Below are 26,611 nucleotides of genomic sequence, written 5' to 3' on the forward strand. Positions count from 1 at the left end.
CAGGGCCCTCTGGGACCTGCCAGTTGACATCCCAGCACGCTTGTCCTTGCAAAAGCACCTTGCTTTGTCACGGCACAGCAACAGACAGTGCACAGAGCCTTTGAAAGAGTACAAGGGCAAGGTGTCCTTTGCCACCTGTCTGCAGGGCAATGCAGACCGTGGTATGTGCTAATAACTGGGATTTGTTATTAGTGCCTGGGGCAGAGATTTCTCAGAGTTGCGCACTTGGCCAGCGGTGGGCCCAGGATGACAGGAGGAGACCAAAGGGTGGAGCACACACTCACGTAGGCAGCAAAGCTCCTGGGTGCAAACAAGCTTTTTGTGCACGGCCACTTACCTGCAAGGTCCTTGTCAGTGCAGAGAGGAAGGGGTGCCGAGCAGCTGCTGGTGCTGCTCAGGAACACTCAGTGAGCTACTCACACTCAGAGATGATGTTCAACGTGCTTTGTTTGCCCCTCTGCAGGCTCCTCACAGGCTCCTTGAGGGAGCAGCCCCATGAAATAGTGAGCAACAAGGGACTGCTTTTTTTCATGCCATTTTCCTTGGACAAAAGGCAGCTCTAGACCAGGCAGGGTCTTGGTTACTTCTGTCTGCACCTAGAACGTGCTGGCTGGCTCACTCCATAGGAGTTACCTGGTAAAGCTTCATGGTCCTAGTAAGCCATGGTTTAAAACACTGCACTCGCCAGCCAAGTCCTCAGCCATGGCTTTGCATCTAAGTTTTCTGTGGTAATCTAACAACAACCTTGAACTTTTCAGAAAGGATTGAGAAATACCTTGAAGTTCAGGTCCTTTAGTCAGCAGAGTCCTTTCCAGGGCTGCCTTCTCAGCAGCAAGTGTCTACTTTTTCTGAGGTAATATGTGTCTAACACAGAACCCATGCTTGTTTCAGCATGCAAGGAGGACCTGGCAGCCTTTCACACATGACAGTGAGTCACCCTTGAGCAGGAGAGAGTGAGTCAGAAAGGGCAGTTGACAAGCTTTATTTATCACTCTCCTGTTATTTGGCCCAGGAGAATTTAATTCTGAAAAACCCACCCTTGCTAATGATAGGCAGAGCTCAGACATATCATATGACTACTGGCTTCTTTCCCCCATAGGTTTTACACGCAGTTTCATATCAGGAAATCACAACAGCTGGCTATTTCCGAGAATTTTTATTTTTCAAGGAGTTCTGAACATACCAGCTGTACTGGAATAACTCTCCTGAGCTACGGTCACCCTAAAGAGAACTGAAATGCCTCTGAGTGATGAAAAGCGCCTGGGGGCGTTTACAGAGTTCCCATTTACTTTCTTCTCTTAGGGCTGCTTTGCTCAGAGCCTAATTGAGTGCTGCTAGCACGGCCTAGTGTCTTGACTCTCTTTTGATTATGGCTCTGCCACTCACAGGCTCCATATAGGGTGTGTCAGGCTTTCCAGTGTAAGTATCTATTTTCAGAAGTTATATGGCTCTGTTGTAGAAATTAATTCCAAGCAGAATGTTGGCAGGAAATGTTGCAACTCAGAAATGGAAAAAGAGACAGAGAAAAGAAAAAAACATTCTGCCTGATGATTAATTAAGGAAACTCTGTCCTTGGGAGTCTCAGACTTCGCAGATGTGAGAAAGGGGGCAGTGTAGCAAGGGAAGGCAGCTGGATTTGGGGTGATCATCATGTGTAGTTGGGTTTCTTAAGGTTTGGAAAAAAGTGAAGTGCGCTCCAGTCCATTTTACTTGTATTGCAAGTGGGTTTGGAGCAGCAGCCTATGAAGGCAGCACCCATTGTGCTCAGCAGGTTCTCTGTGAGCCAGCACGGCAGGACCTGGAGGTCTTGCAGGTTCCCTGTCTCCAGTCTGTTTGGTTCAGACTGTTCTTCTTGTCCTCTTAGAGGCCAGTACTAATATAGATGGAATACCAAGGCAGTCTGAACAGCGCATTTTTCTGAAAAAAAAACCCCAGCATTTCATCAGCAAAATAACAGTATTTGTCCATTTTTGCTTGTAATCATAGAGACATTTTAGTAGTGCTAAGCTCTAGTGAGACCAGTGAACTAACATTTCTCTACGTGTTAAGGAATGTGGCTTTTGTCCCTAAAAATGGGGACTCACTGGGTGCTGCAGCAGTTAAAGATGCCATTGTGTTTCCTGATCCCACCAGTGTTTCCTCTCTGCCTGGGGGTAAAAATATTTTTAGCTCATCCCTTTAGTTCCCCTCAGAGATAGACAAAGCACTCTTTGACAGAGCTCTAAAGATGCTTCTCACTGCTCCTGTTTATTCCGTGGCTTGTCTCCCTTACCCTCTCAAAACCAGAACTGCATCAACCAACCAACCAACCAACCAACCAACCAACCAACCAACCAACCAACCAACCTCCTCCACTCAAGGAGGACCATTAGCAGCTCCTTTGTACAAACACAGCTGCACCATCACTTGCTCCTCACCTGGGAATGGGTGTGTTGTTTGTATTGCTTTTTTACCTGCAGGTGTACTGCGGAAAAGAGCAGCAGTCGAAGTGGAAACTGGATCAGGCAGTGATTTGCTGCAGAAAGAGAGGTTGTCAATCTGGATTTTCTTAAAATCTGGATTTCCTTTCTGGATTTTCCTGCTTCCAAATGTTGGTGATATGTGCTCCTGTGCTGGCTGGGACTAAGACCTTCATCCTTTAAAGAAACTGCACTGGAAGGACAAAACACAAACTAGATACAGCTCCTGTGGCTCAAACTGAATTGTAAATATCTGCAATGAGATTTTTACCGCTTGAAGGAAAGACACCAAATTGCAATTTGAAGAATTTCAAGATGTTCTTTCCCTAATTATTCTTCCATGTGAAAGAGACCATACTAAGGCTCAATAAACAGGCTGTAAATATGCTGTCACCTGTGACAGCCTTTCTATTTGGAAGAGACAATGCTCGTGCAAATGTAGTGTATTTCTCTCTGTGATCTTGTTATTTACAGTACAATAAACATGCTTTTCCCCTTTCCTTGAATACAGTAGAAACAAACACAAACAAGTCACTTCTGGACACAAATTCCCAAGTCTGCTGATCCTGATGAGGTCTGACCTCAAATGGGTTCCCTTCTGTTGGCTCCTTCCTTTTTTCTCTCCTATCTGAAACCAACAAAAGCATATCAACCATGACTGTATCTGGGCAAGCAGGGAAGTCTTTGACTTTGTGAAGGAAATGGAAACTAGATCTTTGAGAGGGCTTCTTCCATTGTTCATCTGTCTTTACTACATTGGAAAAGAATAGTTATTCTTTCTACTGAACCTGACTGAGTATGCATGGCGTGTTTGTAACCATAATGGGATGTGTGGGGATTGTGGATTAAAGCCTTGCCCCAAGGCTATTATTATCATTTTTCAGAGTAATAATCAAGAGATGAAGGTGCACCATCTAATTTAGGTGTTTCAGCAAGTCATCTTGCTGATCCAGATGGTGCCTGGATCTCCATATTGACTGGATTGGGAGACACAGTGTCACAGTATTGCAGACCTGGACAGGCAGGGTACTGACCCACCCATTGCTCCTTTGTACTTAGACACTGTAAGAGCTCTAACAGCTGAAGCTGTGATGGGAGGATATGTGCATTTTAGAAGGAGGAGGGTGAGATGTGAAAGGCAGTTATGCTCTACACAGAGAGGAGCAGCCCAGATGCATGGAATTCTGCTATGGACTGTGTGATGGCCAGGAGCAGAGGGAAGGCCAACACCGGGAACATCATGGTAAGCATTTGCAACAGATCACCTGGCCAAGAAGACAAAACAGATGAAGCCTTCTCTCACTAGTGGAAGACGTGTCACTGTCTCAAGCTCTAGCTTTTGTAAGATTTACTGCCTGATCTAAAACCTGGTGAGCAGGAAACACAGTAGGACAAGAAATCCAGATTTCTGGAGTGGGTCAGGGATGATTTCCTGACACAGGTGCTGGCCACGCTGAGTAGGGGATTTTCTGATTGATTTACTACTCACAAACAAGGAAGTAATGTTTGGGGTTGAGATGGTCAATGGCAGCCTTGGAGAGACCAAGAAGTGGTAGAATTTAAGACCATGACAAAGCAGAGATAGGTGAATAGCAGAAAAATGACCCTGGGCTCAGAACACCAGACTGTGGCTTGTTCGGGAAACGAGCAAGCAGCTTGTTATGGGATATTGCTGGGAAGAGTAAAGGGATGTTCAGAGTGGAAGGGCCATCTCCTCAAAGCCCAGGCATGATCCCTGCTGTCATGCAGGAGGTTAAGAAGGCAGTGCAGGCAGAAAACTACTGACTAGAAAACACGTAACAGGGGAAAGCAGAGACAGGCAATCAAGGAGCAGTGCAGAACTACACAGGATGGGATTAAGAAAGCCAAAACTGGGCTTGAGCTGACAGCTGGTGATGATGGGAAGAGCAACAGGAAGGGCCTCTACAGGTGCATTAGTAGTGAAAGGAAGACCAAGAAAATTCCACTGCTGAATTCCCTGGAAATGTGCCTTAAATTATGCAACATTGAATGTAGCATGTCCTAAATGCCACAGAGCCCCCAAATCACCCACGTGACATGGGAATCTAAATGAGAGGGTGGTGGTAGTAGTAGTGGTCCAGGAACCAGAGCTGTCAGGAAGGACTCTGACCTGTGGTTGTGAGGATTACAGGGTTTAAGCAGCACTCCCTGCTGCTCCACTCTAATCTGCCACCCTTCAGGTGTGCTGTAGGTACTGCAGGACTTCCTGGCCTGAACCTCCCAGTGCTCGCTCAAGGTGTTGGTGAAGGACTTAATGAGTCCCTAACAGATTAATAAGAGTTCCGGGTGGGCTGAGACCTCTCTGAAACAGAATTTACATCAACATGATCAGCTGAGGCAGCTGATAGTGGATCTGTTCTTGTCTCACTGAGCTGGCAGAGGTTCCAATGGCAGCAGAGTGCAGTGAAGGACTTGCCACTTAGGAGTTAGCAGCAGACAAGCTCTCTGAAACACACCCCAAGCAGACCTTGGATTTCTTGTTATGCTTTTACTTTGTCCCTGAATGGCTGCTGCTTCAGATGTTGCACAGTTGCTGGTTCAGCAGGTTCATATGCGCAGAAGGGCTGCCATAACTGCTTCAGGATTAATTTGGGTTTAATCAGTGTTTTGGACATGTTAACAATTTTTATTTCAACACTATTGCAGAAGAGTTTTGCTGGAGGCTACTTAATCCTCTGGAGACTTCTGGCTGGAAGCATGAACAGATTTTCCAGGCCTGAAGCAGCAGATGTGTATCTGGACAAGCAAGACACTGCATCCCCTGCTGATTGAGTACATGGAGCCATGAATGTCCTGGAGCAAAACTCACAGTATTTCTGAACTGTCTCTGTGGATGATGAAATCTGGTCGAGCAAAACCCATTAAGAACTGAGCTTAATGTTGTAGTGAGAATGTAACTTTAAGCAGGACAAAGTTGCATGTGCCTATAAGAAATGAAATAGACAATTTAGGTCATCTCTTTGAAGAGTAGTACTTCTTCGTAATGTTGAGTCTGAACTATTGGTTAATGACAGTCCAAATATCCCAGGTATAATTTTTCAGCAGAAGTTGTGTGACTACAGAAAGGTGAGGAACCTAGCTGAGAGCAGATCTGCATTGAAATAATTGCTTTCTGTGCTATTCTAATTTCATTTCCAAACAGGGACTGATTGCTGTTACTATCCCCTTGGCATGACTAGAACTATATTATTTTTAAATTTTTGACCTTCTCTTTACAGTCTGAAACACCTGACTGTTGTGACTAGAATACCACTAAAGAGGAGACATTCTTTTCAAAGGGAAAACTGATGTACTACACTGAGCAGAAGGCTGGTAGCAAAGCAGAAAGTCAGGTAAAAATCCAGGAATCTAGCTTTAATATCATGAGGAATTTACTGCTTAAAAGGGCTTACATGTAATACAATAACTAATGCAGGATAAGAACTGTCTTTCTTTCATTATTTTGTATTTGGAAGAGATCATTAAAAGATTCAGTTCAAAATAAACATTGCTGTACCAGGGTGAGCAAAACTGATGAATTGGCTTTGAGTTCTGGATTTCTCCAGAATGTTCTAGCTTAAAATAGAACAAACAAAGAAAAAATGAATCAGTGGAATAGTAACTTTGTAGAGTAAAATAACATAATTCAAGTGCTAAGAAGACATTTACAAACACCATTATAAATGCCAAAACATAGTTTTAGCTTTCCAGTGAGTTCTAAATGTGAATCTTTGTCAGTTCCATTGAAGATCAGGAACTTGTCCACGTATTGTGTTTTGACAAAATATTTCTCTGTGGTTCTCATCTGAGGTATCATCCAAGCCAAGCTCGTCCTTGATGCGTTAATATCAATGGAGTCACATGCCAGGAGTGTGGCTCTTTCAGCACCCATTAGTGTAGGATCAAATTGGTATTTAATTGGTCCAGAACAGACCCCTGGCTCTCACTCAAGCCCCCCACTGCATCAAAACATGGACATTATGGACCTGTTGCATCCTTCTCTCCCCTCACAGCCCCAAGCACACAAAGACCTTCTCACCCAAATTGATGAGATACATTGAGGGAACATACACCAGTTGACTTAGCCCAAATCTTTCTGTCATGTTTCTGCCTCTCAATGAGATCATTTGTATGTTTTAGTTCCCCTGTGCCATCCATAAGCCTTCTCTGGGGGTACAGAGCATGGGTGAAACCCCAAAACTGGACCCTGCCAGAGAGGGCTGCTGAAGAGACCCTGTGACTGCAAGGAAGGGAGAGAGAGAAGAGTCCATACAAGTGCTGTTAATTTACCTGGGATCTTCACATCTCTGGGAATGTTGGCAGATGTTGGATATCCAGCACTGCTACTTGCGGTGTACTCATAAGTGGGTCCCAGCCTCTCAATGTCACCATCTTGGAGGGACAGAGAGGGGCCCCATGGCTTCTGAAGCCACACATGCTTTTTGCCTTTCAGGAGAAGACAGAGGCCCTGGCTGGAAACAGCCAGCAGAAGGTTCTGTCAGTGAACAGCACAGAGTTATTTTGGTCTCACACAATGCACTACCTTTGCTATTTATCCTTGAGTGTCTTTTCCTAGCACTGTGTTTATTTATACTCACACAGCTATAGCCCCCTCAGTGGTGATGTCAATAATTCTCCATGCAATGGCACTTGGAGTGGTGAGCAAAATGCAGGAGCTGATCCCTATCAGTGGCAAAGTGTCCAGGGATGACAGCAGTGAACCAGAGAACTCTGTAATTCTTGACTTGCTCTTACCTGGAAAAGAAACAGAAGGAGGGAGATGGAGCTCAAAAAGGCAAGTCACCAAGGCATCCCCATAAAGGCTTAGTGGTTTTGCCCAGAGAATTAAAATGTTTTACAAGGAATCAGGTAAGTTTATAGGAAATTTGGAGATCTGTGTATGTCAAGGGCTCCTCATCCTTACGAGGCAAAGCTGTTGATACTGCACTTTTTAAAGGTACTTCCTGAACTATCCCAGATCAATTCACTCAGTACTCTAGTGATGGTATTCCAGGTTGGCAAAAAGGAAATTCATTGTGTCTGACAACATATCATTTTACTCTCTTTGGGAAAGAATTGATTCTGTGAGAGAGCAGATTCAACAGGCTCAGTTAATACTTGCATCAAAGAAATGAACTGGTTCTTTTACTGACCTCTGAAAAATGAGGCTGGATTTCTTTAAGTAGGGCATTTTAAAGGTTTTAAAAAAGTCCTACTTGGTAATATTATGCAATAATCAAGGCACACACAGCATCTGGATCTGTATGCTCTGTTGGTAAGCGTGCCTGCCTGTTTAGAGTGGCACAAATTTCCTGGCACCAATGAGAGTGATACCTCAGGGCTTTTTGAGGATTAAGCCTTGGTTCCCTGTGCTGACATTCTCCATAAAGGTCAGTTAGCTTTTCCCATGTTCCCTGTCAAGCTCTCTGACACTGAGCCCCTCTCCTTTGCTAAAGATGATTCAATCCCTGGAATATTCCCTTGACTAAGGAGCTATTTTTGTTTCAGAACCAGCTGTTTTTCTGGTGCAAATCATTGTAGCTCTGATTAAGTCAAATGAGATGAGTTTGGCTTTGATAGTGAAACCTACACCCCCCTCCCAGGTGGCTCTGTTGTCCCTACAGTGCTAATGCTCCCAACAGCAATTTGTGTCCTCCAGCTCCAACTCCATGCCACCTGCATGGATGAAACATCTCCTTCAGCCCCCAGGCTTGCCAGAGCTGTGCTTTGTTTGTTTCTTGGATCAAATAAATTTCATCTCTGAGAGGATTCTTACACCTCATCCCTCCCTTCCCTTGTAGTCAAAGAAATCTCCCTCTTGGTCCATGTCTCTGTGTAACATTATAGGAGAACCAAGCAAAATGGAGTGGGGGGCTTGAATTAAACATGTCTTCAATGTATAGCTGGATAACTTGGGGTTGGCAGTATCTGGTGAGTAGCCCAAGGTCATAAGGAAAGTCTGTGTCAGAGCCTGCAATTATATCCAGCTTTCCTGAATCTTAGACCCTTATCTTAGTTATTAGAGCACCTATAACAGCTCTTTTCTACACTTCTTTCTGCATGTACTAATGAATAGTGCATATTTAACAGTTTCAGTCATGAACTCTATTTTATACTCAGATTTTATTTTATACTCAGATTTTATACTCTTTATTTCATACTCAGATTTTATACTCACATGCTGCCAGAAAAATCCATGTTTTCCCTTTACTAAAGCAATGGAACATACATGTGATGAAATTTGACTTCTTCAGCCAATGGATCAGCAAAGCTTTTTCTGTTGCTGCATTTTCCCTAGTTCTTGAAATCAGCGCTGAGACAAGTCCATTTGTGTGACATTCGCTTATAAATTGGGATCATGAATATAAAATCCAGACTTCTTAGATCAGTCTGAACATACCAGACATCCTCTAGGTCAGTATTTGGAAAAAGCTGTCACAGGGAGCTTATAGCACAGGAGTGGATTTCATACATATGACTTATAATCTAGTTTTAGCGTAGGAATATCTGAAGCATGTATCAGTGACTCATTTGTTCAAATATTGAGACTTAAAGCAAGAAAGTGATCTTGCTGATTGTGTTTCTGTGCTTTCTAGTATGGAAAATTTTGACTGCCATGCCAAACTTTGCCTCCAAAAAGTCATATTCCTTTAGCACCTGTTGATTAACACAATACTTCAAACACCCTTCCTTACTGTTAATTATTAAGCATGATTGAAACCTATCTGTGCATTTCTGATAGTTGCTGGAATGCTGAGATAGTAGATATTTACCTGTTCTGGCCTGCTGGGCTGGAAGAATCCAGAAGTAATCATTTGTTTACATTAAGATTCCCATTCTGATGAAGTTTTCCCAGAAGACTTGACAGTGTTATATCGGTGAATGTCCTGATCAGCACTTTGCTGCTCTCCCAGATCTCCTCAGAGCTGGTTAGTTTTTGTCATTTCAGTCTCTCAGGACCTCTTCTAGTATAAAACCTTACACCCAGGAGGAGATGTCGCTTAGGGGGAATTATGTGGCAGTGACAGGCTGAAGTGGCAGCGTTGTGGATGGTGGAAAACTGATGGGTTGTGATCCTGTGGCAAATCAGAAGTTGAAAACCATGCATGAGCTACCCAGTGGAATTACATGGAGTTAGATGACACCCTGGCTTTCCCTCCAAAACTCTATAGTGCAGAGGTAGCTGTCCATGGGTCATGGTGCAGGAGGGCAGAGGTACAGAAGGAAAGAGGCCATGGCCTGGTAGCACAGAATGTGTGCTATGAGCTCATCTGCAGAGGAGTTTGATTGAAAAAGTCTCACCTTCAGTCCCAGAAGCTGCTGGATTGGATTGGGCCGATGAAGACACGCAGGGGACCCAGGGCAAGCCGTGTCCTCGGTGCTGCATGTCAGCATCCCCCATGTCAGTACAGCACAGCAAAGCTCTGCTGACGTGGAGAATACATGTCTGGAGCCAGTTACATCAGCTCTGTCCAGGCTGCCAGGCTTGTTATGGCAGAAATGCAGGATTTCAGCAATGCTGTTCGAGGTTCATGGGCTTTTCAAGAGAATTGTCAATGCAGGCCAGTGCTGTTTTCACTGAGTGAAAAATGGTGTGGAGGGAACATAAATCAGCAGGTTAGGATTTTATTTCCAAACTGGAAAATGAAATTTGCCTTGTGATTTCCCAGCTTAAACTTTATATGCACATTGCTCAATTTTTTTTTTTTTTCATTATTGCTATAATTTAATTATGGGATTTACTTTTACTCTTTGGAAAAAATCAAACCAAACCAAAACACCACATCAACCTTTCAGTTGTGTTATTCAAAAGAAAATTTGTTAGCAGGATGTGTGCACTTATTAAATTAGAATGTTTATTAGTTGCTCATTTACTCCTTAAGTTATGAGAGGAAGTTTTCTTTTTCTCTTCTTTCCCAATCTGGCACTGTCTGGGAAAGCTGATAAAATCTCACTTTTAAACTGCAATTTCTCCTCCTGTTTTTAGCAGACTTGATGATTGCAAATGAAAGGTGACCACAGAGGGAGTGGCTAAAGTGTCATTGTTGTACAGGCTGATGATCATTAGTCATGGTATATATTGGGAAAGGCTCCTCATAATTTTATATCCCATAAAAATAATTTGGTTTTGCTCTGAGTCCACTAAATTGCTGTTTCAGCTGGATATTTGTTGCAGCTTGCTGCATTACAAAATCTTTGGTCATCTGGATAGTATTTCTGTAGCATGGGTGAGAAGTCATGGCAGTAGCTCTAAAGCTTTATTAGGAAGAAAGTTCCACAGTTACTGTTTAGAATGGGATAAACTAGGAAGGGAAGACAGTTTATTTGTTAGAAATGCCAGCAGTATAATTTTATTCTTTTTTTGGACATCCTTTCTATTGACTTTATATATAAAGTCCCTTTCAATAGGGGCTTTCAATATGTAAAATATCATAGGTAGAAAATGTATGGGAACATAGTTTTCTAGCTTTCCCTTGCAAAGGAAAGCATATAGTAGCTAAGCTTTACATTTTCTGGAATGTTGTGTGCATGTGGATGTGGAATTGAACATGCTAAGAGCTCTCTGAAATACTTCTCACACTGCTATAAATATACACACTTTACTAACAACTTGCCTTATTGACAACATTGTTGTCTACTGTACTCATTTCAAAAATAATAGTTTTGTGTAATTCTCAGCAATATGATACCCTGCAAACATAACCCCTGCAATGAAAACTGTTTCAAAAAGGGACTGAAGACCTCATTGTTTGGTCGAATACATAATCTGCTGACGGCTCTGTTCAATTTGGGCTTCAGACTGTAAACTCCTGGGTCAGGTTTTTTATAATCTTGGTGTGAGCTGACTGATTGAAGCACAGACAATGGAAGGGCAAGCCAAAGGCTCCAGACCTTACTGGCATATTGTTATATCAGATTCCCACTTTTAATTTACAGGAAAAAAAACCCCAAACATTTTTAATTCATGAGATGGGGAAGAAGAACACAAAACTTTGATTTTAATGGGGACAGGTGGCAGTCTGAATCTGTAGCACCTGGAAACAGAGAGCCAAGAGATGTGAACCAACAGATCCTCCCAGGGAAGTGCTGATTTCCAGACCTGTCCCTCACTCACACCATCAGTTCTGTGGCTCCCAATTCCCAACTAAAGTAAGGTGAACTGTAAAATACAGAGGGCGGAGATGATCCCAGCTCTTTCTGAGTAAAACAGAGATTGGCATGGCTGTGGTGACAGCATTCCCCCTATGTGCTACTGATGTGGTCTTTTTTCTGAAGAAATGGCAAGATTGCCTCTTTGGGGATGGATCGTGTTTAAGAAACTTCTTACCCTGGGGTAAGATTGGGGAAGGAAATATGTGCTTGCACAGTACTAAAATTTTTCTCTTAAACTATTTTATAATGAAAAAAAAAAATACACTCATGGAGACCTAAGCTGATGATAAATGTCTCATTTTGAAAATTGTGGCAGATTTTCCCTGTGATAACTCCACACTTAAAGAAAATATAAGCAATTTTTCTTTTCATCTTTTTTTTTTTTTTTTTTTTTTTTTTTTTTTGTAATTTAAGCTGACTCAATTTACTGGTATGAAACAACTTGATTTACTCAAGACATTTTTATGTCTGCCCTCTGAAAAATGTTACTTGTCTAATTTATTCAACTAATTCAAACTAGGAAATCTGCCAAATTCTTGAAAATTCTCCAGTGACAGGAAGTTATTATACTGTAACTTCTCTAAGTAAAATGGTGCTTTTATTTAGCCTGCTCATAGCTTTAGACAGTAGACAGCACTTGCAGTTTTGACTGATGGTTTCTTTGGCACTTGGGTACCTTTGGCATATTTGAGGCACTGGGACTCTCCTGTCAGAAAAGCTGGCAATGACACACGGCTCATTGAAAGGACAATTCTTTGATGTCCTCTATGACCCAAACAGGCAAGAACTGGCCTCACCCACAGGCCAGCCTGTTTGACCCAAGCTCCTTGCTCCATCATAACTTCCCCCGGTACTAATGGGCTGTGTGAAGGAGGACACTCTGTTCCTGACCCTGCTTCCAGCCTCTCCTCCATGCTGGCAAGAGCAGAGGCTTGAGTGTGGCTGCAGCAATGTTCTCTTAATGCTGCAGGTTTCAGTCTGAAGGGAGTCCTTGATGGCCAAAAGGCTCATGACATTAAAAAATACACACTTTTGAGTCTATGTTGACACACAGGTATTTCATGGTCTTCCACAACACTTGATTGGCATACTCTCCTTCGATGCCAGCACACTCATTCTGGTCATGGCAGACTTCTGCCTAAGAAATGCCAATAAAGAGAGTTTATTAATACTGCCTGGTGACAGCAGGGTTTTTAATGTCCTGACACAACGCTAGTGAACTCCTGTTTAAGTGGCTGTCTTTTCTCTTAATCCTATCTGTAACTTGTCAGGTATAATTTATAAATGGTCAGCACTATCTTAGGTACTTTACAGAGTTTATAGTATATATACTTTTAAACTGCACTGAATTTACTGCATTGAATTTACGTCAATGCTAAAGCAGATAATGAACCACTGCACAGCTATTTTTTCAAACTTATTCTTCAGAACTAAAGGAGGCTCATATTTACTTTTTGATGCTTCCAGCTCATTTAGTATGAATTTCTGGCTTTCTGTTCCGAATTTGGGAAAACAATAGGAACACTCTGTGAGATCTGTGGTTTGCTTCTGTGTTTGAGTATGCAGAACCACTCAGTGTCAAGTCCCTGGTTTTTTACCCTTGCACATGAGTATCAATATTTAGTGAAGGCCTCATTTTTAGGCTATACAGGAGACATATTTGCATCAAAGTATCAAGTGTGCACACAAAAATGAGACTTGTAACCTGGAATTTCCTCATTTCAGTTCAATTTCCTTATGCAGACAGTTGCTTAAACAGGAACTTGGCTGACTGGAATGGTTCTCTGATGGTGAGTGATGAATCCATTAATGTTATAATAAATAAATTTCAGAATACAAGAGCTGCAAACAATCAGAATTGCATTTTTATAAGAGTATTTGCCTGTGCTTGATGGAGGCCTGCAGTTATTCAGTGCAGAACATAACCAGTGTTTCACTAAAAAGAATTTCCTGTTAAATGACTCCCTGAACAGATTATTTTGTTTTAGGACTGTCTTATCAGCATCACATTATTTATCTGGAGAAAGAGATACTCTTGTGAAGTGATCGTGATTGAGGGAAACTGTAAAACAGGAGTAAAAAAATCCCAAGTTACATGAAAGAAGTGTGATGGGAGCAACTCTTCACCACTGACTCTAGCATAAGAACAGGATTGCCAAGTGATATGTTTGGGCCATTTTTAAACTTTTTCACTTGCTACCGAGCTATATTGATACACCTCAAAGCACCAGATGTTGTAGTTCTTCAAAGCACACACAGACAAAAAATGGATTAAAGAGATAAAAAGTCTGCTAGTGTGTATGAGCCTCCAGCTGGCGAATCCTTAAGTTGCAGATTGCTAGAAACCAGGAGGACACATCTATTTTTACTTTGCTTACATCCTTCTTAAAAGCACCCACTGACAAGTCATGCATCTTCAAGTGGTGTGTTGGCAGGGGCAGATGTTCAGAGCAAAATAGCTGCTCCCAGCTTCCAGCTTATGAGAGACTTCTGGGGTGGTAGCTTCTGGATCTTTGTGCTCAATACCTTTGGACTTTTCCTCTGCTAATTTCTTGGCAGATTTTCTAAGTGACAGAATTTGTGCTTCCTGTTGTCCTCATGTACTATGAATTGTACCCGGCACAGATCCTGGGAAAGTAACTGGGAAAGCCACGGGGTCTCTGCCGTATACTCAGGAATCAAGCTGAGCCATCAAGTGCTATCTCTGGACAGCAGTGATGTGATTTAGTAGATGCCAAAATCTTTTCTTCTCAGAATGTTCCCCCCCAAAAGCTTTTTCAATTACCTTTCATTGATGAGCGTCATGAAAACAATGTGTGGAAATAATTACAAAATAAGCAGAAAAAAAAAAAAAAAAAAAAAAAAGGAAAACCAGCCTGAACTTTGGGAGCACTGCAGCTCCTCGACGATTTCATTTCCTTGGGTGCCCCCTCGTGTCCATCACCAGTGTAGCCGAGGCTACAGTTTGAACTGACACAGACAAAAAACCCCAAGTATGCACTTGATATCACCCTATAAGGTTAATTCATTTCAAAATCCTTTTTCCCACCCCTCTGTCTAGTAACCCTATGACTTCATCTCCAAAGTGTAAACTTTCAGGTTGAGTGCATAGTTTATGCCTTATCTCAGACTGTCCAAAACCAAAAAAGGCTTCCTCTGCTTGTCTTTTGCCTCAAGTTTTGTGCATTTTCAAACTTCTTGAGTGACTTCATCAACGCTCTTAGGCATGATTTTAAGAGGAACAATTCCAGCTGAAATGCCAGAAAGCTGAGGATGCTCACAGAAGCTGATCAAATTAAGGGATTAAGTTTTGTTCACCTCAACTATGAAAATATTTCCCATGCAGGCTGGTGTGTTGGGAAACTCAGTGCCCAGAAAGTTGAGTTACAACCAAAAAGCCAGAAAGGCTCTGGCTTTTCTGTCATTTGGCACTGAAGTAGCTACTCCCAATCTTAATGTTCATAGAGGAGGATCTGTCTCTTGTGTCATCAGCTTGCCCTGGCATATTTCCTGTTGTGCTGCACAGCATTTGCAGGAACAGAGTAGGATTCCCTCACACTCCAGGCTGGATTTGTACACCCCATTTTCATTCTTCCTGATGCTGTAAAAGCAGTAGGGAAAAAATATATATAATTTTCAAGCAAATAAGAACAATTCCTCTCTCTGAAACCTCAACAACTGAATGTCAAAACCATACACCCACAGGTGGATTGTATTTGATGTTTTTGGAGGCACAGCAGGAAGGAAATTGGTCGGTCTGGGCTAACAGACATCCTGATCACCACTTTTTGGCACACTTAGGGGTCAAAATAAGAGTTATTAAACATGAGTAGGTGAAATGGAAAGCAGGTCCTTTCCTCCTCTTAACTAAAAGGACAAAATAATGCGGGGAAAGGAGATTTGTCAATACAAATTTATAAATGACCAGCTCTTACTTTCAGGCTTAGGACAATTTAATAAAAGGTTATTTTTTTTAAGTTCAATAAACTGACCTAGGGGTTATTAATTCAGCAGGCTCAATGCTATAAGTCAAAAGAAGTTTCATTAATCCTCTAGCAAGCAGAATAGGAAGAGAAATTAAAGGGGTGAAAAATTACTTATATTTTGGCTGGTAGAAAACAGTCCTATGGAAATGTTTGAAATATTTAAGGGGTATTGTATATGAAAGCTTTCATGAGTGAGAGGCAAAGACTGAAGTCTTCTGGACTGGGAACCCATTTTATTTCATCATCGTTAACCTCACTTTATAAGAAGATAAATATTAGAACAGACATCCTTCTTCAGTATGACATTAAATGAGATTCTTTCTTTGGACAGCAGCTGTATCTTAGGCTTTCTCAAGGGCCCTCTGCTTCTCACATTCAAAGTGAAACACTCTGAACTTGTTTGGGACTCACAGAAGCTTCTTGCAACGCTTAATTAAAGCACCAGCAATTTTCAAAAGGATGTGAAACCTAAGTCCTCACGGGACAGGAATACATTAGTCTCTACCTAAGTGAGGTAAAAAGAAACTTTTTAATGGAAAGATATTTCAAAACTGCTCACTGCAGGATTTCTTGTGTTCATGCTGGCCTTTGTCAGAGCCTATCAGGGGTTGTTTATCAGGAATATAATTTTCCCCAGATATTATCTACACAGTGTATAATTTTGTGAGATCATGCTTGGCTACTGTGGCACACGTTACCTCATCATCAGCAGGAGGAACTTCAGGAAGGAAATTACCTTCAGAAGCAGAAGGAATCTGGAGAGACACAACGTTCTTATTTCAAAAAATACACCTCTGTGCATAGAATAAAAAGAAAGACCAACTGTGTACATAGTGGTAAAATCTCCATTATGATATTGCCATTTTTCTTTTCCAAAGCACAGAACCTTAAAATTTTTAGGCAAAAGACATAATTTGAGGGCTATAAGACGCTCAGCTTTCTGGATGGAAAGACATTGCTTTAGTGTGTGCCCCAGTGTGTCTCTAAATGAACAAGTCATTTTGTACCATGTACAAATGGTACATTTGTTCCAGTCAGTTCCTGGAGGTCTGTACCTGATCCCTGGCTGCATCTGAGTCATTTCGTGGAAGACAGATACTGACAGTGTTGAGTTTTATAAGGTGAAAATTCCTGCTGCTGCATTAATGGTGCATTTCAAAAGCCGACAGATGGAAGTTTATACAAACATCCAGCTACAGCAGCTATTCTGCACAGCTTCCTTCCCATCTGTGTTATGGTGCTGATTTGCTACATGTGGGTTGAGTGCTAAAGTGAGCAATAATTTGGATGAAAACTGAGCTCTTTGACTCAGTGATTCTATGAATCATTGAGGACATCAACCCCTTGGAGAAAGTCCAGAGGAGGCCACCAACATGATGAGAGGGATGGAGTAGCTCTCCTGTGTGGAAAGCCTGGGACAATGGGGATTGTTCAGCCTGGAAAAGAGAAAGCTTTGGGGTGATCTAATTGTGTGTACCTTACAGTACCTGAAAGGACCCTAAAAGAAGGATGGAGAGAGACTAGTTACGAGGGCATGTAGTGACAGGATAAGGGAGGATGGATTCAAAGTGAGACACAGAAGGTTTAGATTAAATACTCACAAAAAATTCTTTACTGTGGCCATGCTGAGGCCCTGGCACAGGTTGCCCAGAGCAGCTGTGGCTGCCCCATCTCTGGGAGTGTTCAAGACCAGGCTGGATGGGGCTCTGAGCAACCTGGGATAGTGGAAGGTGTCCTTGTCCAAACAGAGGGATTGGAACTAGATGATCTCTAAGGCCCCTTCCAACCCGAACCATTTTGTAATTCTACAATAATAAACAAAGAGTTCCAAAGCACCAGACTTCAACTTTATGCTGCCTTTGTCAGGCAGGGCTCGAAGTGCTGTAATGAAGTAAATTCATTGGGCCCCAACAACTTTCATCTCAGCATTACAGAACGATTGAATAGATTTGACTGATGAATTTGACTGATGAATTTTATTGATCAATTGGATGCCCAGAGGGTGCTGAGGCCCTGGCACAGGTTGCCCACAGAAGCTGCGGATGCCGCATCCGTGGCAATGTTCAGGGCCAGGCTGGATGGGGTTCTGAGCAACCCGGTCCGGTGGAAAGCATCCCTGCCCACGGCAGAGGGCTGGAACCAGGAGCTGGGGGCGAGCAGGAGCGCCAGAGGAGCGGCAGAAGAGCGGATCCCCGCGGGACTCGGGGCTCCGCGGGCCGTGAGGGAGGAGCGCTCCGGAGGGGCGGGAGCGGCGGCCGAAGCCTCGCGAGAGCGGGCGGGGTGGCGGCGGCCGCCGCGCTCCTCCCCGTGCCGGTGCCGGCGAGCGAGGCCTGCGCGGGCCCGGGCCGGGCTGTGCCGGGCAGTGCCGAGCGGCGGGGGCGGCGGCCGGGCCCGTCCCGGTGCAGCGGGCAGGATGCCGGGCGGGAGGGTGTGCGGCGCCTGCGGGTGCGCGGAGATCGAGGTGGACGCGGCGCGCGGGGACGCGGTGTGCACGGGCTGCGGCTCCGTGCTGGAGGACAACATCATCGTGTCCGAGGTGCAGTTCGTGGAGAACAGCGGCGGCGGCTCCTCCGCCGTGGGGCAGTTCGTGTCGCTGGACGGTGAGTGAGGCCGGGCCGGGCCGGGCCGGGGCGGGGCGGGGGGCACGGGGAACGGGGTGTGGGGAATAGCGGGCGGTGAATGGAGAGAGGGTGTTGCGGGGATGGGGCACATGGCAGAAGGGAAAGGGCGCTGAAGAGGCGTGGACAGGGACCGGGCGAAGGGGTGTGGGATCAGGGACAGAGCGCAGGGATGAGCGACCCAGCGGAAAAGGACCTGGGGGTGCTGATCGTCAGCGGCGGAACATGAGCCCAAGGCGTGCCCAGGTGGGTGAGAAGGCCAGTGGCATCCTGGCCTCTGTCAGGAATAGCGTGGCCAGCAGGACCAGGGAAGTGATCGTCCCCCTGTGCTGGGCGCTGGTGAGACCGCACTTTGAGTGCTGTGCTCAGTTCTGAGCCCCTCAATTCGGGAAGGACATTGAGGGGCTGGAGCACATCCAGAGAAGGGCAGCGGAGCTGGGAAAGGGTCTGGAGCACAAGTCTGCGGTTGTTTAGCCTGGAAAAGAAGAGGCTCAGGGGGCACATTGCCCCTCTACAGCTCCTTGACAGGAGCGTGGAACTGGGTGGGGGTCGGGCTCTGCTCCCAGGGAACGAGTGACAGGACGAGGGGACATAGTCTTTTGCTACGCCAGGAGAGGTTTAGGTTGGACATTAGAAAGAATTTCCTCATGAAAAGGGCGATTAGACGTTAGAATGGACTGGCCAGGGCAGTGATGGAATCGCTGTCGCTGGAGGTGTGTAAAGAAAGGCTGGCTGTGGCACTCAGTGCCATGGTGTGGTTGACAAGGTGGTGTTCAGTCATAGGTTGCACTCAGGGATCTTAGAGGTCTTTTCCATCCTAATTGATCGTGTGATTCTGTGAGTTCAGGGACAGGGCATGGGGCTGAGGGAACAGGGGACAGTGTGGGGAAAGGGATGGGGAGATGCTCTGCCAGAGGGTGGGGTTATGGGGATGCTGCATGGGGGAGTGAGGACAATGTATAGGGGAGATAAGGACACTGTGCTGGGAGATAAGGACAATGTATAGGGGAAAGGGTGCTGTGCAAAAGGTGTGAGGAACAGACTGTGGAAAACCATGTTTTGCAAAGAAGGGGTATGGATGGTGCATGTGGGAGCTTGTGCTGCACAGAGTGGAAATGAGAGAGGCAATGCATGGGGAGAAGGAGAGCGTGCTGTGCAGGGTGAGACAGAAATGGGGTGGGGGAGGCTAGTATGAATAGGAGAAAAGAGCTGTGCAGGATTAGAGAGATGCTCTGGGTATGATGGACTACATGTGTGAGGGACTGGGGCAGGTGTGTGAGAAAGTTTGGGGCTCTGTGGAAGGGCTGGGTATGCAGGAAATGGGGAGGTAGATGAAATGATTTGGGATAGAGGACAGGAAAGGTTGGGTTGGGTGTTTAATGGGTAGAGGAATATGTAGGGCACAAGGAGGAGTAACAGACTGTACGTAAAGGGTCAAGAGTCTCCTGTCAGTAGTTGGGTTGGGGTGATTGTGTGAATGCTCTGGAGGATAAAACGTGGAAAAAGGCCACATCAAGAAGACAACAGTGTTTAGAAGGGGAGAGAAGGAAAATGGGTGTGGGGAGGATGTAGTGTTTTAAAGGGGAGAGATGGAAAATCTGTATGGGGAATGTGTATAAGGAGAAAGAAACATAAGCAAAAGCATGGGAAAGAGCTTAGCAGTGAAACAAGTGGCTCTGATGGATTGTATAGCCATGGGGAAGAAAGAGGAATTCTTTCTGTGGTAGAGAATGCAGCACTGCAAATTGGAGTTTGTGAGTTTACTGTAGGCTAGGAGTTGTCTGATGCCATTCCTGCCTTCCAACTCAGGGTGCTGGCATTACTTTTTTTACAGCTTATAAGCAGCTCTTGTATCCTTCACTTTTTCCTGTTGTGATGTGGAGGCTACATTTTTAATGGCTTGTTCTGCTTTTTCCCTCCCACCCAAAATTATGCAGGACAGATGGCAAGCAAGCTAGAGCGCATTTTGGGATGCCTTTATCCTTAAAAAGTAAATCTAAAGGAAAAGAGAGAAATGCACCATACTGAGGCTTTTTTACCCTTATGGATGAATTGCACAGTGCTTAACAAAATTTCTTTAAGGTATAGCCTTTCTTTTTTTGTAAGTCTTGAGTCTGTGATTTTGTGAGTGCAGGCCCTGTTTCACACCAGAAATATTTCAAGGAAATTAGGATATGGGCGACTTATGCTGGTACAGTTCTTCACGTTCCAAAACAGATGCTTCTGTTGTGAATAATTTTTTTTCCTCAACGTAAACTGAGTGATGCAAGCTAATCCGAAAAGATGTATTTGTACTGCAATAACAATGTCTTCATCATGTGTGCTTGTCTATTAATGTGTTTATGACTGATTAAAATCCTCTGGAATGGGAAGAAAAGTCATTTACTGTGTAAGAAGGACTTTGTATCTCTCCCAAGGGTAGAGAATTTACAAACGAATGTATATTTCTTTTAAGTCAGAAACCATGTACTTTCTGAAAGCAACATTTTCTGGTAAGTTACACCTTTCAGTGACTTTTGATTGTATTAGTAAATTTCCACCAAAATTGAATGAAATGCTTTGGTCTCAGTCTCCTTGGACTGTGGTCTGATCTCAGAGTCTTACTGTGTGGAGCATTTGCAGTGTCAGAGGTGCCTGGGGTGCTGTTTTTGAGTCCCTGGCTCATGGTTAGTAGGGTTGGGTGTCTCAGAGAACATTGTCTAAGGTTTGCAAAGGATGAGGGATGTCAGGTTCTCTATTGCAGGGCTGGGAATTGAACGGGGCTTTTGATATTTGTAGAGCTCAGAGCTACTGGTTGAACAACAATATTCCTCAAATCCTTTAAAGATCCACAGCAGCTTCTGTTTGCATGTTATAACATGTTGAATACAGATGCATTTATTAATAATTTATTTTCACCTTCATCATAAAAAAGCAAAAGGGAGTGGAAAGCACTGAGACACTGATTTTTCTTTTTTACATGTAGCAAAACCTTTTATTTTGCCAAACTACATATTAAGATGGCAGAATCTTGCATCTGTTTACTGAAGGAGTGAGTCTGCACTTCTCTGTATTAACACAAAGTGGCCAAGTCCTTGCTAATAAGTCATGTAGAATCCCTATAAAACATTGAAAATCCCTTCTTTTATCCTCTCAGGGTTGGAGGAAGGTGTGAGATCACAGTTAAGTTTTCTCTGGCAGTATTTACATTGAGCTAATTATGTGCCTGGTGTAGGAAGCCTCAACACTGATGCCTTTCACAGAGAAGAAGTTTGGTGTAGCCAGTGTTTTCCAGTGCAGATGTGTGAGTCCTTTGGAAAGTTCCTTTCAATGTTTTTTATGTTTTAGCAGCTGAGGTTTTGGTGTGCTGAGAAAGCGTGGGCTCGTGCTTGGCTGTGAGTGAGGGGGTTTGCTTTGCTCTCCATGAAGTCTTGAGAAAATGCAGGCTAGTTAAGTGTATTGGACAAAGGGGTAGAATCATAGAATCATTTAGGTTGTAGGAGAACTTCAAGATTATCAAGTTCAACTGTTAACCCAGCACTGCCAAGTCCATCACTGAATCATGTTCCTGAGTGCCACATCTACATGCACAGGGTGAGCCAAGTAGGTAGAAGTAGTGAAGGACAAAATATGTGTTCTGCACAGGTAAATACAGGATAACAATGCTTTTTGGCAAAGTGGCTTGCCTTGAAGATCCTTTGGAGTTTTCTAAGGAAGTTGGTAAGTGAGCAAAGCAGATGGTTGGATTTTCAAGGGAAGGTCAGCAAGATCTTTCACCAGAAGCCTTTTTGGTAAGTGGATAAAGCAGAAAGTTGCATTTTCAAAGGAAGGTCAGCAGGATCCTTCACCAGAAGCTTTTATAGAATCTGAGCTGTCATTGATAAGGAGAAGTCTTTACAGAGCAGAGTAACTCTTCAAATGATAACAAATATACTCTAGAGAGTACAGAAGGAGGTGCCAGTAAAATTCCATAGAATCTGGACTGATGATCTGGAAAACAGGTGACTGGTGAGTTAATGAGGTTTGTGGGCAATACTAAATTATTTGGGGTAGTAAAGTCTGTAGAAGGACCTGTTGCTTTTAGTGGATGGGTGGTAGATAGCAGATGGGATCAAGAGTTGCTGTGAGAGTTAGCATTTTTCCTTTCTTCCACATATGGGATGGTTTCTTCTTCTACATCCAGACTGGCTAGGGTAACATTGGAAGGAAATCCCTAGGTCATAATGGATAGCTTTATAAAAACAAGTTGCTCAATGTTCATTCATGGTACAAAAGAACCTGGGTGGGGAGGGGAATGTTAGAAGTTAAAAGAGCACATACAGCATGTCTGTACACCATTATACATCCACAGTGTTACCTCCAGCTGAAGTGCTGTGTGCAGTTCTGGTGGGTTTCTCTTTTCTTCCCCCTCCCCAGGAAAACCTCTAATAGAGCTAGAAAAGATACAGAGAGGAAGATGGAGTGATTAAGAGGAGAGCTTCCTGAAGAGCTTCTCAGTTAGACTGACTGAATAGACTCAGCCTCTTCAGACTGGAAAAGAGATGATTGAATGGGGCCATAGTAGAGATTTGTATATGCAGTAAAATAACACAGCAAGGATGAGCAGCTGCTCAGGGTCACATAATGCAAAAGCTAGAGAGTATTAAGAAATCTAGCAGCTAGCTGATTGCAAAGGTAGTAGGCAGGAGGTTCAGAAGCATTAGGAAGTTTTGTTTGTTTGGTTTTGGTTTTTACAGAACACCCCCCCCCCCCCCACCATGTGAATCTGAAGTTGTGGATGTTAGAAGTTTACATGTGCTTAAAATGATTGGGCAGACAGAATAAAAATGTATCATGGCCATTAATAAAATACATTATTTCTGGTTCAGGAAATCCTTGAGCCACAGATCTCTAGAAACTGGGAGATTATATGAGAGAATTATCACAACAAGCTTTCCTCCTGTGTTTTGTGTTACCCCTGTAGGCATGTATATAAATAGGCTTTCTCATTCAGAGGTAGGATACTGGACTAGTCTTTCAGTGTGATTTGGCACAGCTGTTCTTTTGAGACTTCACAGGAAGAAGATCATGTTCTTTGAGCTTTACAGAGCTAATCCTACCATTCCTTTCAATGTCTGTCTGAAAGACTGACAATCAGCTCTTCTTGCAAGGTACCTGTCACTTCCTGGGTTATGAGCTGCTAAGTTATTTCACTAGAAGGAGCTGCTGTGTTTTGTTTTGTTGTATTTGATGTTTTGAGAGGAAAGTCCTCTGAAAGCTTTGATATGCCCCATACAGGTTTAGTTAGTTGTAATTCTAAATTCTGTTGTGAGTGGTCACAGTCAGGAAATAATCCAGCCTCAACATTCCACCCTAGCTATGTTACTGTCTTAAAGCTTGTGAAGGCCCTGTCTTGAAATTTGGTTTTTGAACCTGACTGATTTGACCCTGGATAAGTCAGGAATTAGTGGAGAAGCGTTATCATGCCTGTTTTAGCTTCAAGGAACTCTACTGATTGCACAGAAAATGTTTGAGGCATGTACTTTTCCTAGCTGAATCTAGTTTTGAACAATAACTATTCACTCTATAATTGATAGCCAGTTCAGACTAGCCAAAGAGATTGTTCACTCTGACTTCTTAACTTAAATTTGGAGAGCTTTTGAATCCTGCTAATTGCAATGAATGTGTCTTGCTTTTTATTTTTCTTCATACCCAAGTTCTTAGCAGCCTATCAATTGTTACATTTGAACACATCCCAGCAGGAAGTACAGCAACACAGGGTCTAAGAGCAAGGTACATTTCTCCCTCTCCATTATGCTATAATTGCATCCTGGAGGATGGAGTTACGCCGAGCCCTTTGCCAGTTTGCACGGGTTTGATGGCTGCTGCTTTTGTAGAAAGGCAAGTTAAGAGTTGTGTGCCATGTCTGAAGGTCTGGAGTTCTCTGATTGCTCTTTCGCTGTGTCTGGGTGGGAGTCCCCTGTCTTGTGGTAATTGTTGGGAGGAACTGTTTTTACAAGTTGTTTTTTTTTAAGCTGACAGGAGAAAAACTGAAGCTGAAGAGAGTGAGAGAAAGCTGAGCATGGAGCAAACCTGACAGCCCAGATCTCTCTCCAGGTTTTTGTTTAAAGAAGCTGAGAAAGGTGAAGGCTGGGACTTCTGACAGTAATCAAAGGAGAAGAAAAGTCCCACCTGGGAAGGTTCATGTGCAGGCAGCATAGCAGCAAGCTGGAAGATGTAACTGAGAAATACAGCACAAAGAAACGATGCTGCAAGGTGTACTGAGCTTGTGATCCTCAAGCACACTGTCTGGGGAAGCTCAGCTTCTTTTGTTCCAGAAATTCCCTTTAAATGCTTGGTAGTAAGTTGAGAAAAACAGATCTGATAAGCATCTTGGTCACGAACCAGGTACTGCTGGTTCTTGCTGTCACTGACTAGCTTCTCTCTGGGGTTCCCCCAAGGCTGCCTGTGGCCCAGGACCCCATCCCAGTCCTCAGGGATGTCAGCCCCTGCCCCAGGAACTGCACAGCAGGGCAGGTCTCCAGCTCCCCACTGCCTTGCCCTGCCTACCCATGGACCCTGTAGAGCCAGGCCCATGTGCTGTCTGGCCTCAGCCTATCCTTGTGGCTCTGTTTGGACATTCTGGGGGCTGTGTCTGACCTTGTTCCCCTTGCTGGGCCTGACCCTGACCCCCCTGTGCAGTCTGACATCCTGCCTGGCCTCAGCCCATCCCTGGACCCATGGAGGTGCCCTCAGGTGCCCATGGCTGATGCCCTCAGCTCTGCCTGTCCCTGCCCTATAGAATTCAGAGTCACATCTCTAGTACAGATTTAAATGAGAATTATTAATAAATCTTTTAACTTAGTGACTAAGCCTGGAGGTTTTAGGGCAGTGACAAATACAGAGGCACAGTCACAGAAACAGGATTCTGCAGTGGGCACTGACAGCATCAGTTCTTCTTCAGCACTGAGTCAGGCTCTCTGGCTCTGGTACAGCAAACATGCATTAAGACTCTGCATCTCCAAATGTACATGAGTTTGCAGTGCACTAATTTGAGGCTGGTGGGAGGTTATCTTCCTGCTTTTGCTCATAAGGGGAAAGGGAAGTTGTGAACTGGTAATCCTTAACACACCAACAAGTGTTCGTTAAAGTTTTTGGTGTAGGAGGTTCCACAACATTTGTAAGTAGCTTGGTTCAAGTTTTAGAATATCAAAGAAGAATTTATTTCTACTATTACAATTTTTTTTTTTTGCAAGTGAATTATAATGAAGTTATTACAGAGACCCATTAGCACTGCCAGAAATCCTGAATGTGTACTCTCACTCTTCAGTGTCCCATGACAGATTTATCCTTAGCTCTTTAGTAAAGCTGTGGTATGCTCAATGTTTTAGATATACCTGTGGAAGCTTACTGAAGTATTTTCTTTACTGTTTTATCCTTAAAATCTTTATGTTTTTACATTGAGGCATGTGAGCTGCATTGACCTCGCATGCAGAACTTAACAAGAGTTTGCCTTGATCTAAATATTTGTCTTTTGGGGATTATGGACATGAAAAGTTATGGTCAGTAAACTGGAAAGAAGAGAGGGACTGACTACACAGAGAAAAAAACTTATGTAAAATTTAAGCTGAGCTTACTAGTCATTCATCTTTTCTACCTTTTTGTCCTGTAGAACTTTTTAAGATGATCAATTACTGTCACAGTGATTGCTAGTGAGACAGTTGGGAAAGGGTATGAACTCTGTATTTGTGTAGGATTCTGTGCTTTTGTCTGCTTTGTTCTTATGTAAATAAAGGATTCTTGTGTATTTTCAAATATTAAAAAAGTGAAAAGAGTAAGGGTTTTGTTTTTAATTGGTAGTTGTTAATCAGTTTCCATGTAAGATATTGATATACCGAGTCCTGACATTAAATGTTTCTTACAGTGCAGCCTCAAATAGTCCTGAACTGGGCTCTGCCAATAATGCATGTGCTAAACTTGAAATGAAAACACTTGGTATTGAAAAGTTAAAATAATATTAATACCAACAAGTTTCCTTATATTTGTGGTTTTTAGAGATGACACTAATTCGTGGTTAATTTTAAGTTATGCAGAGTGTTCATTATGTCAATTGCAATACAGAGAAAGGAAGTATGAGTATGTTGGATTTGCAGACCCTTTGACGGAAATCCTGAAGAATATTTACCTGTTCTACTCTGTGCCAGATTTTCTCATTACAAAACATGATTAATTCATAATCATGCTGTGTTGGGAAGGAAAAGGGGGAACTTCCATCTAAAATAATCATCTGCTGTATGTTTTAGTGAGAGGAATCAAATAAATTTTGCTTCTCTCCCGAAATCCTCCAGGTGGCAATCGTGCACCAGAATTAATATGAAGCTTTTTCTGGCATTGAGTCTTTTCCATCCTGTCCCTTGGATGGCAACAACAGAGGGTG

General features: G+C 43.4%; 1 protein-coding gene across 1 annotated transcript in view; it reads left to right on the forward strand.

Annotated features, from left to right (window-relative positions):
- Positions 1-17,975: 17,975 nt before the first annotated feature.
- BRF1 (BRF1 RNA polymerase III transcription initiation factor subunit) overlaps positions 17,976-26,611 on the forward strand; it is a 172,241-nt gene continuing 163,605 nt past the window's right edge. Inside the window, exon 1 of the mRNA XM_053979768.1 lies at positions 17,976-18,198. Coding sequence (XP_053835743.1) covers positions 18,012-18,198 — 187 coding nt within the window. The 5' untranslated portion in view covers positions 17,976-18,011. The remainder of the gene's footprint in view (positions 18,199-26,611) is intronic.

The sequence above is a fragment of the Vidua macroura genome, chromosome 6 (assembly GCF_024509145.1).
Source record: "Vidua macroura isolate BioBank_ID:100142 chromosome 6, ASM2450914v1, whole genome shotgun sequence".
NCBI lineage: Eukaryota > Metazoa > Chordata > Aves > Passeriformes > Viduidae > Vidua > Vidua macroura.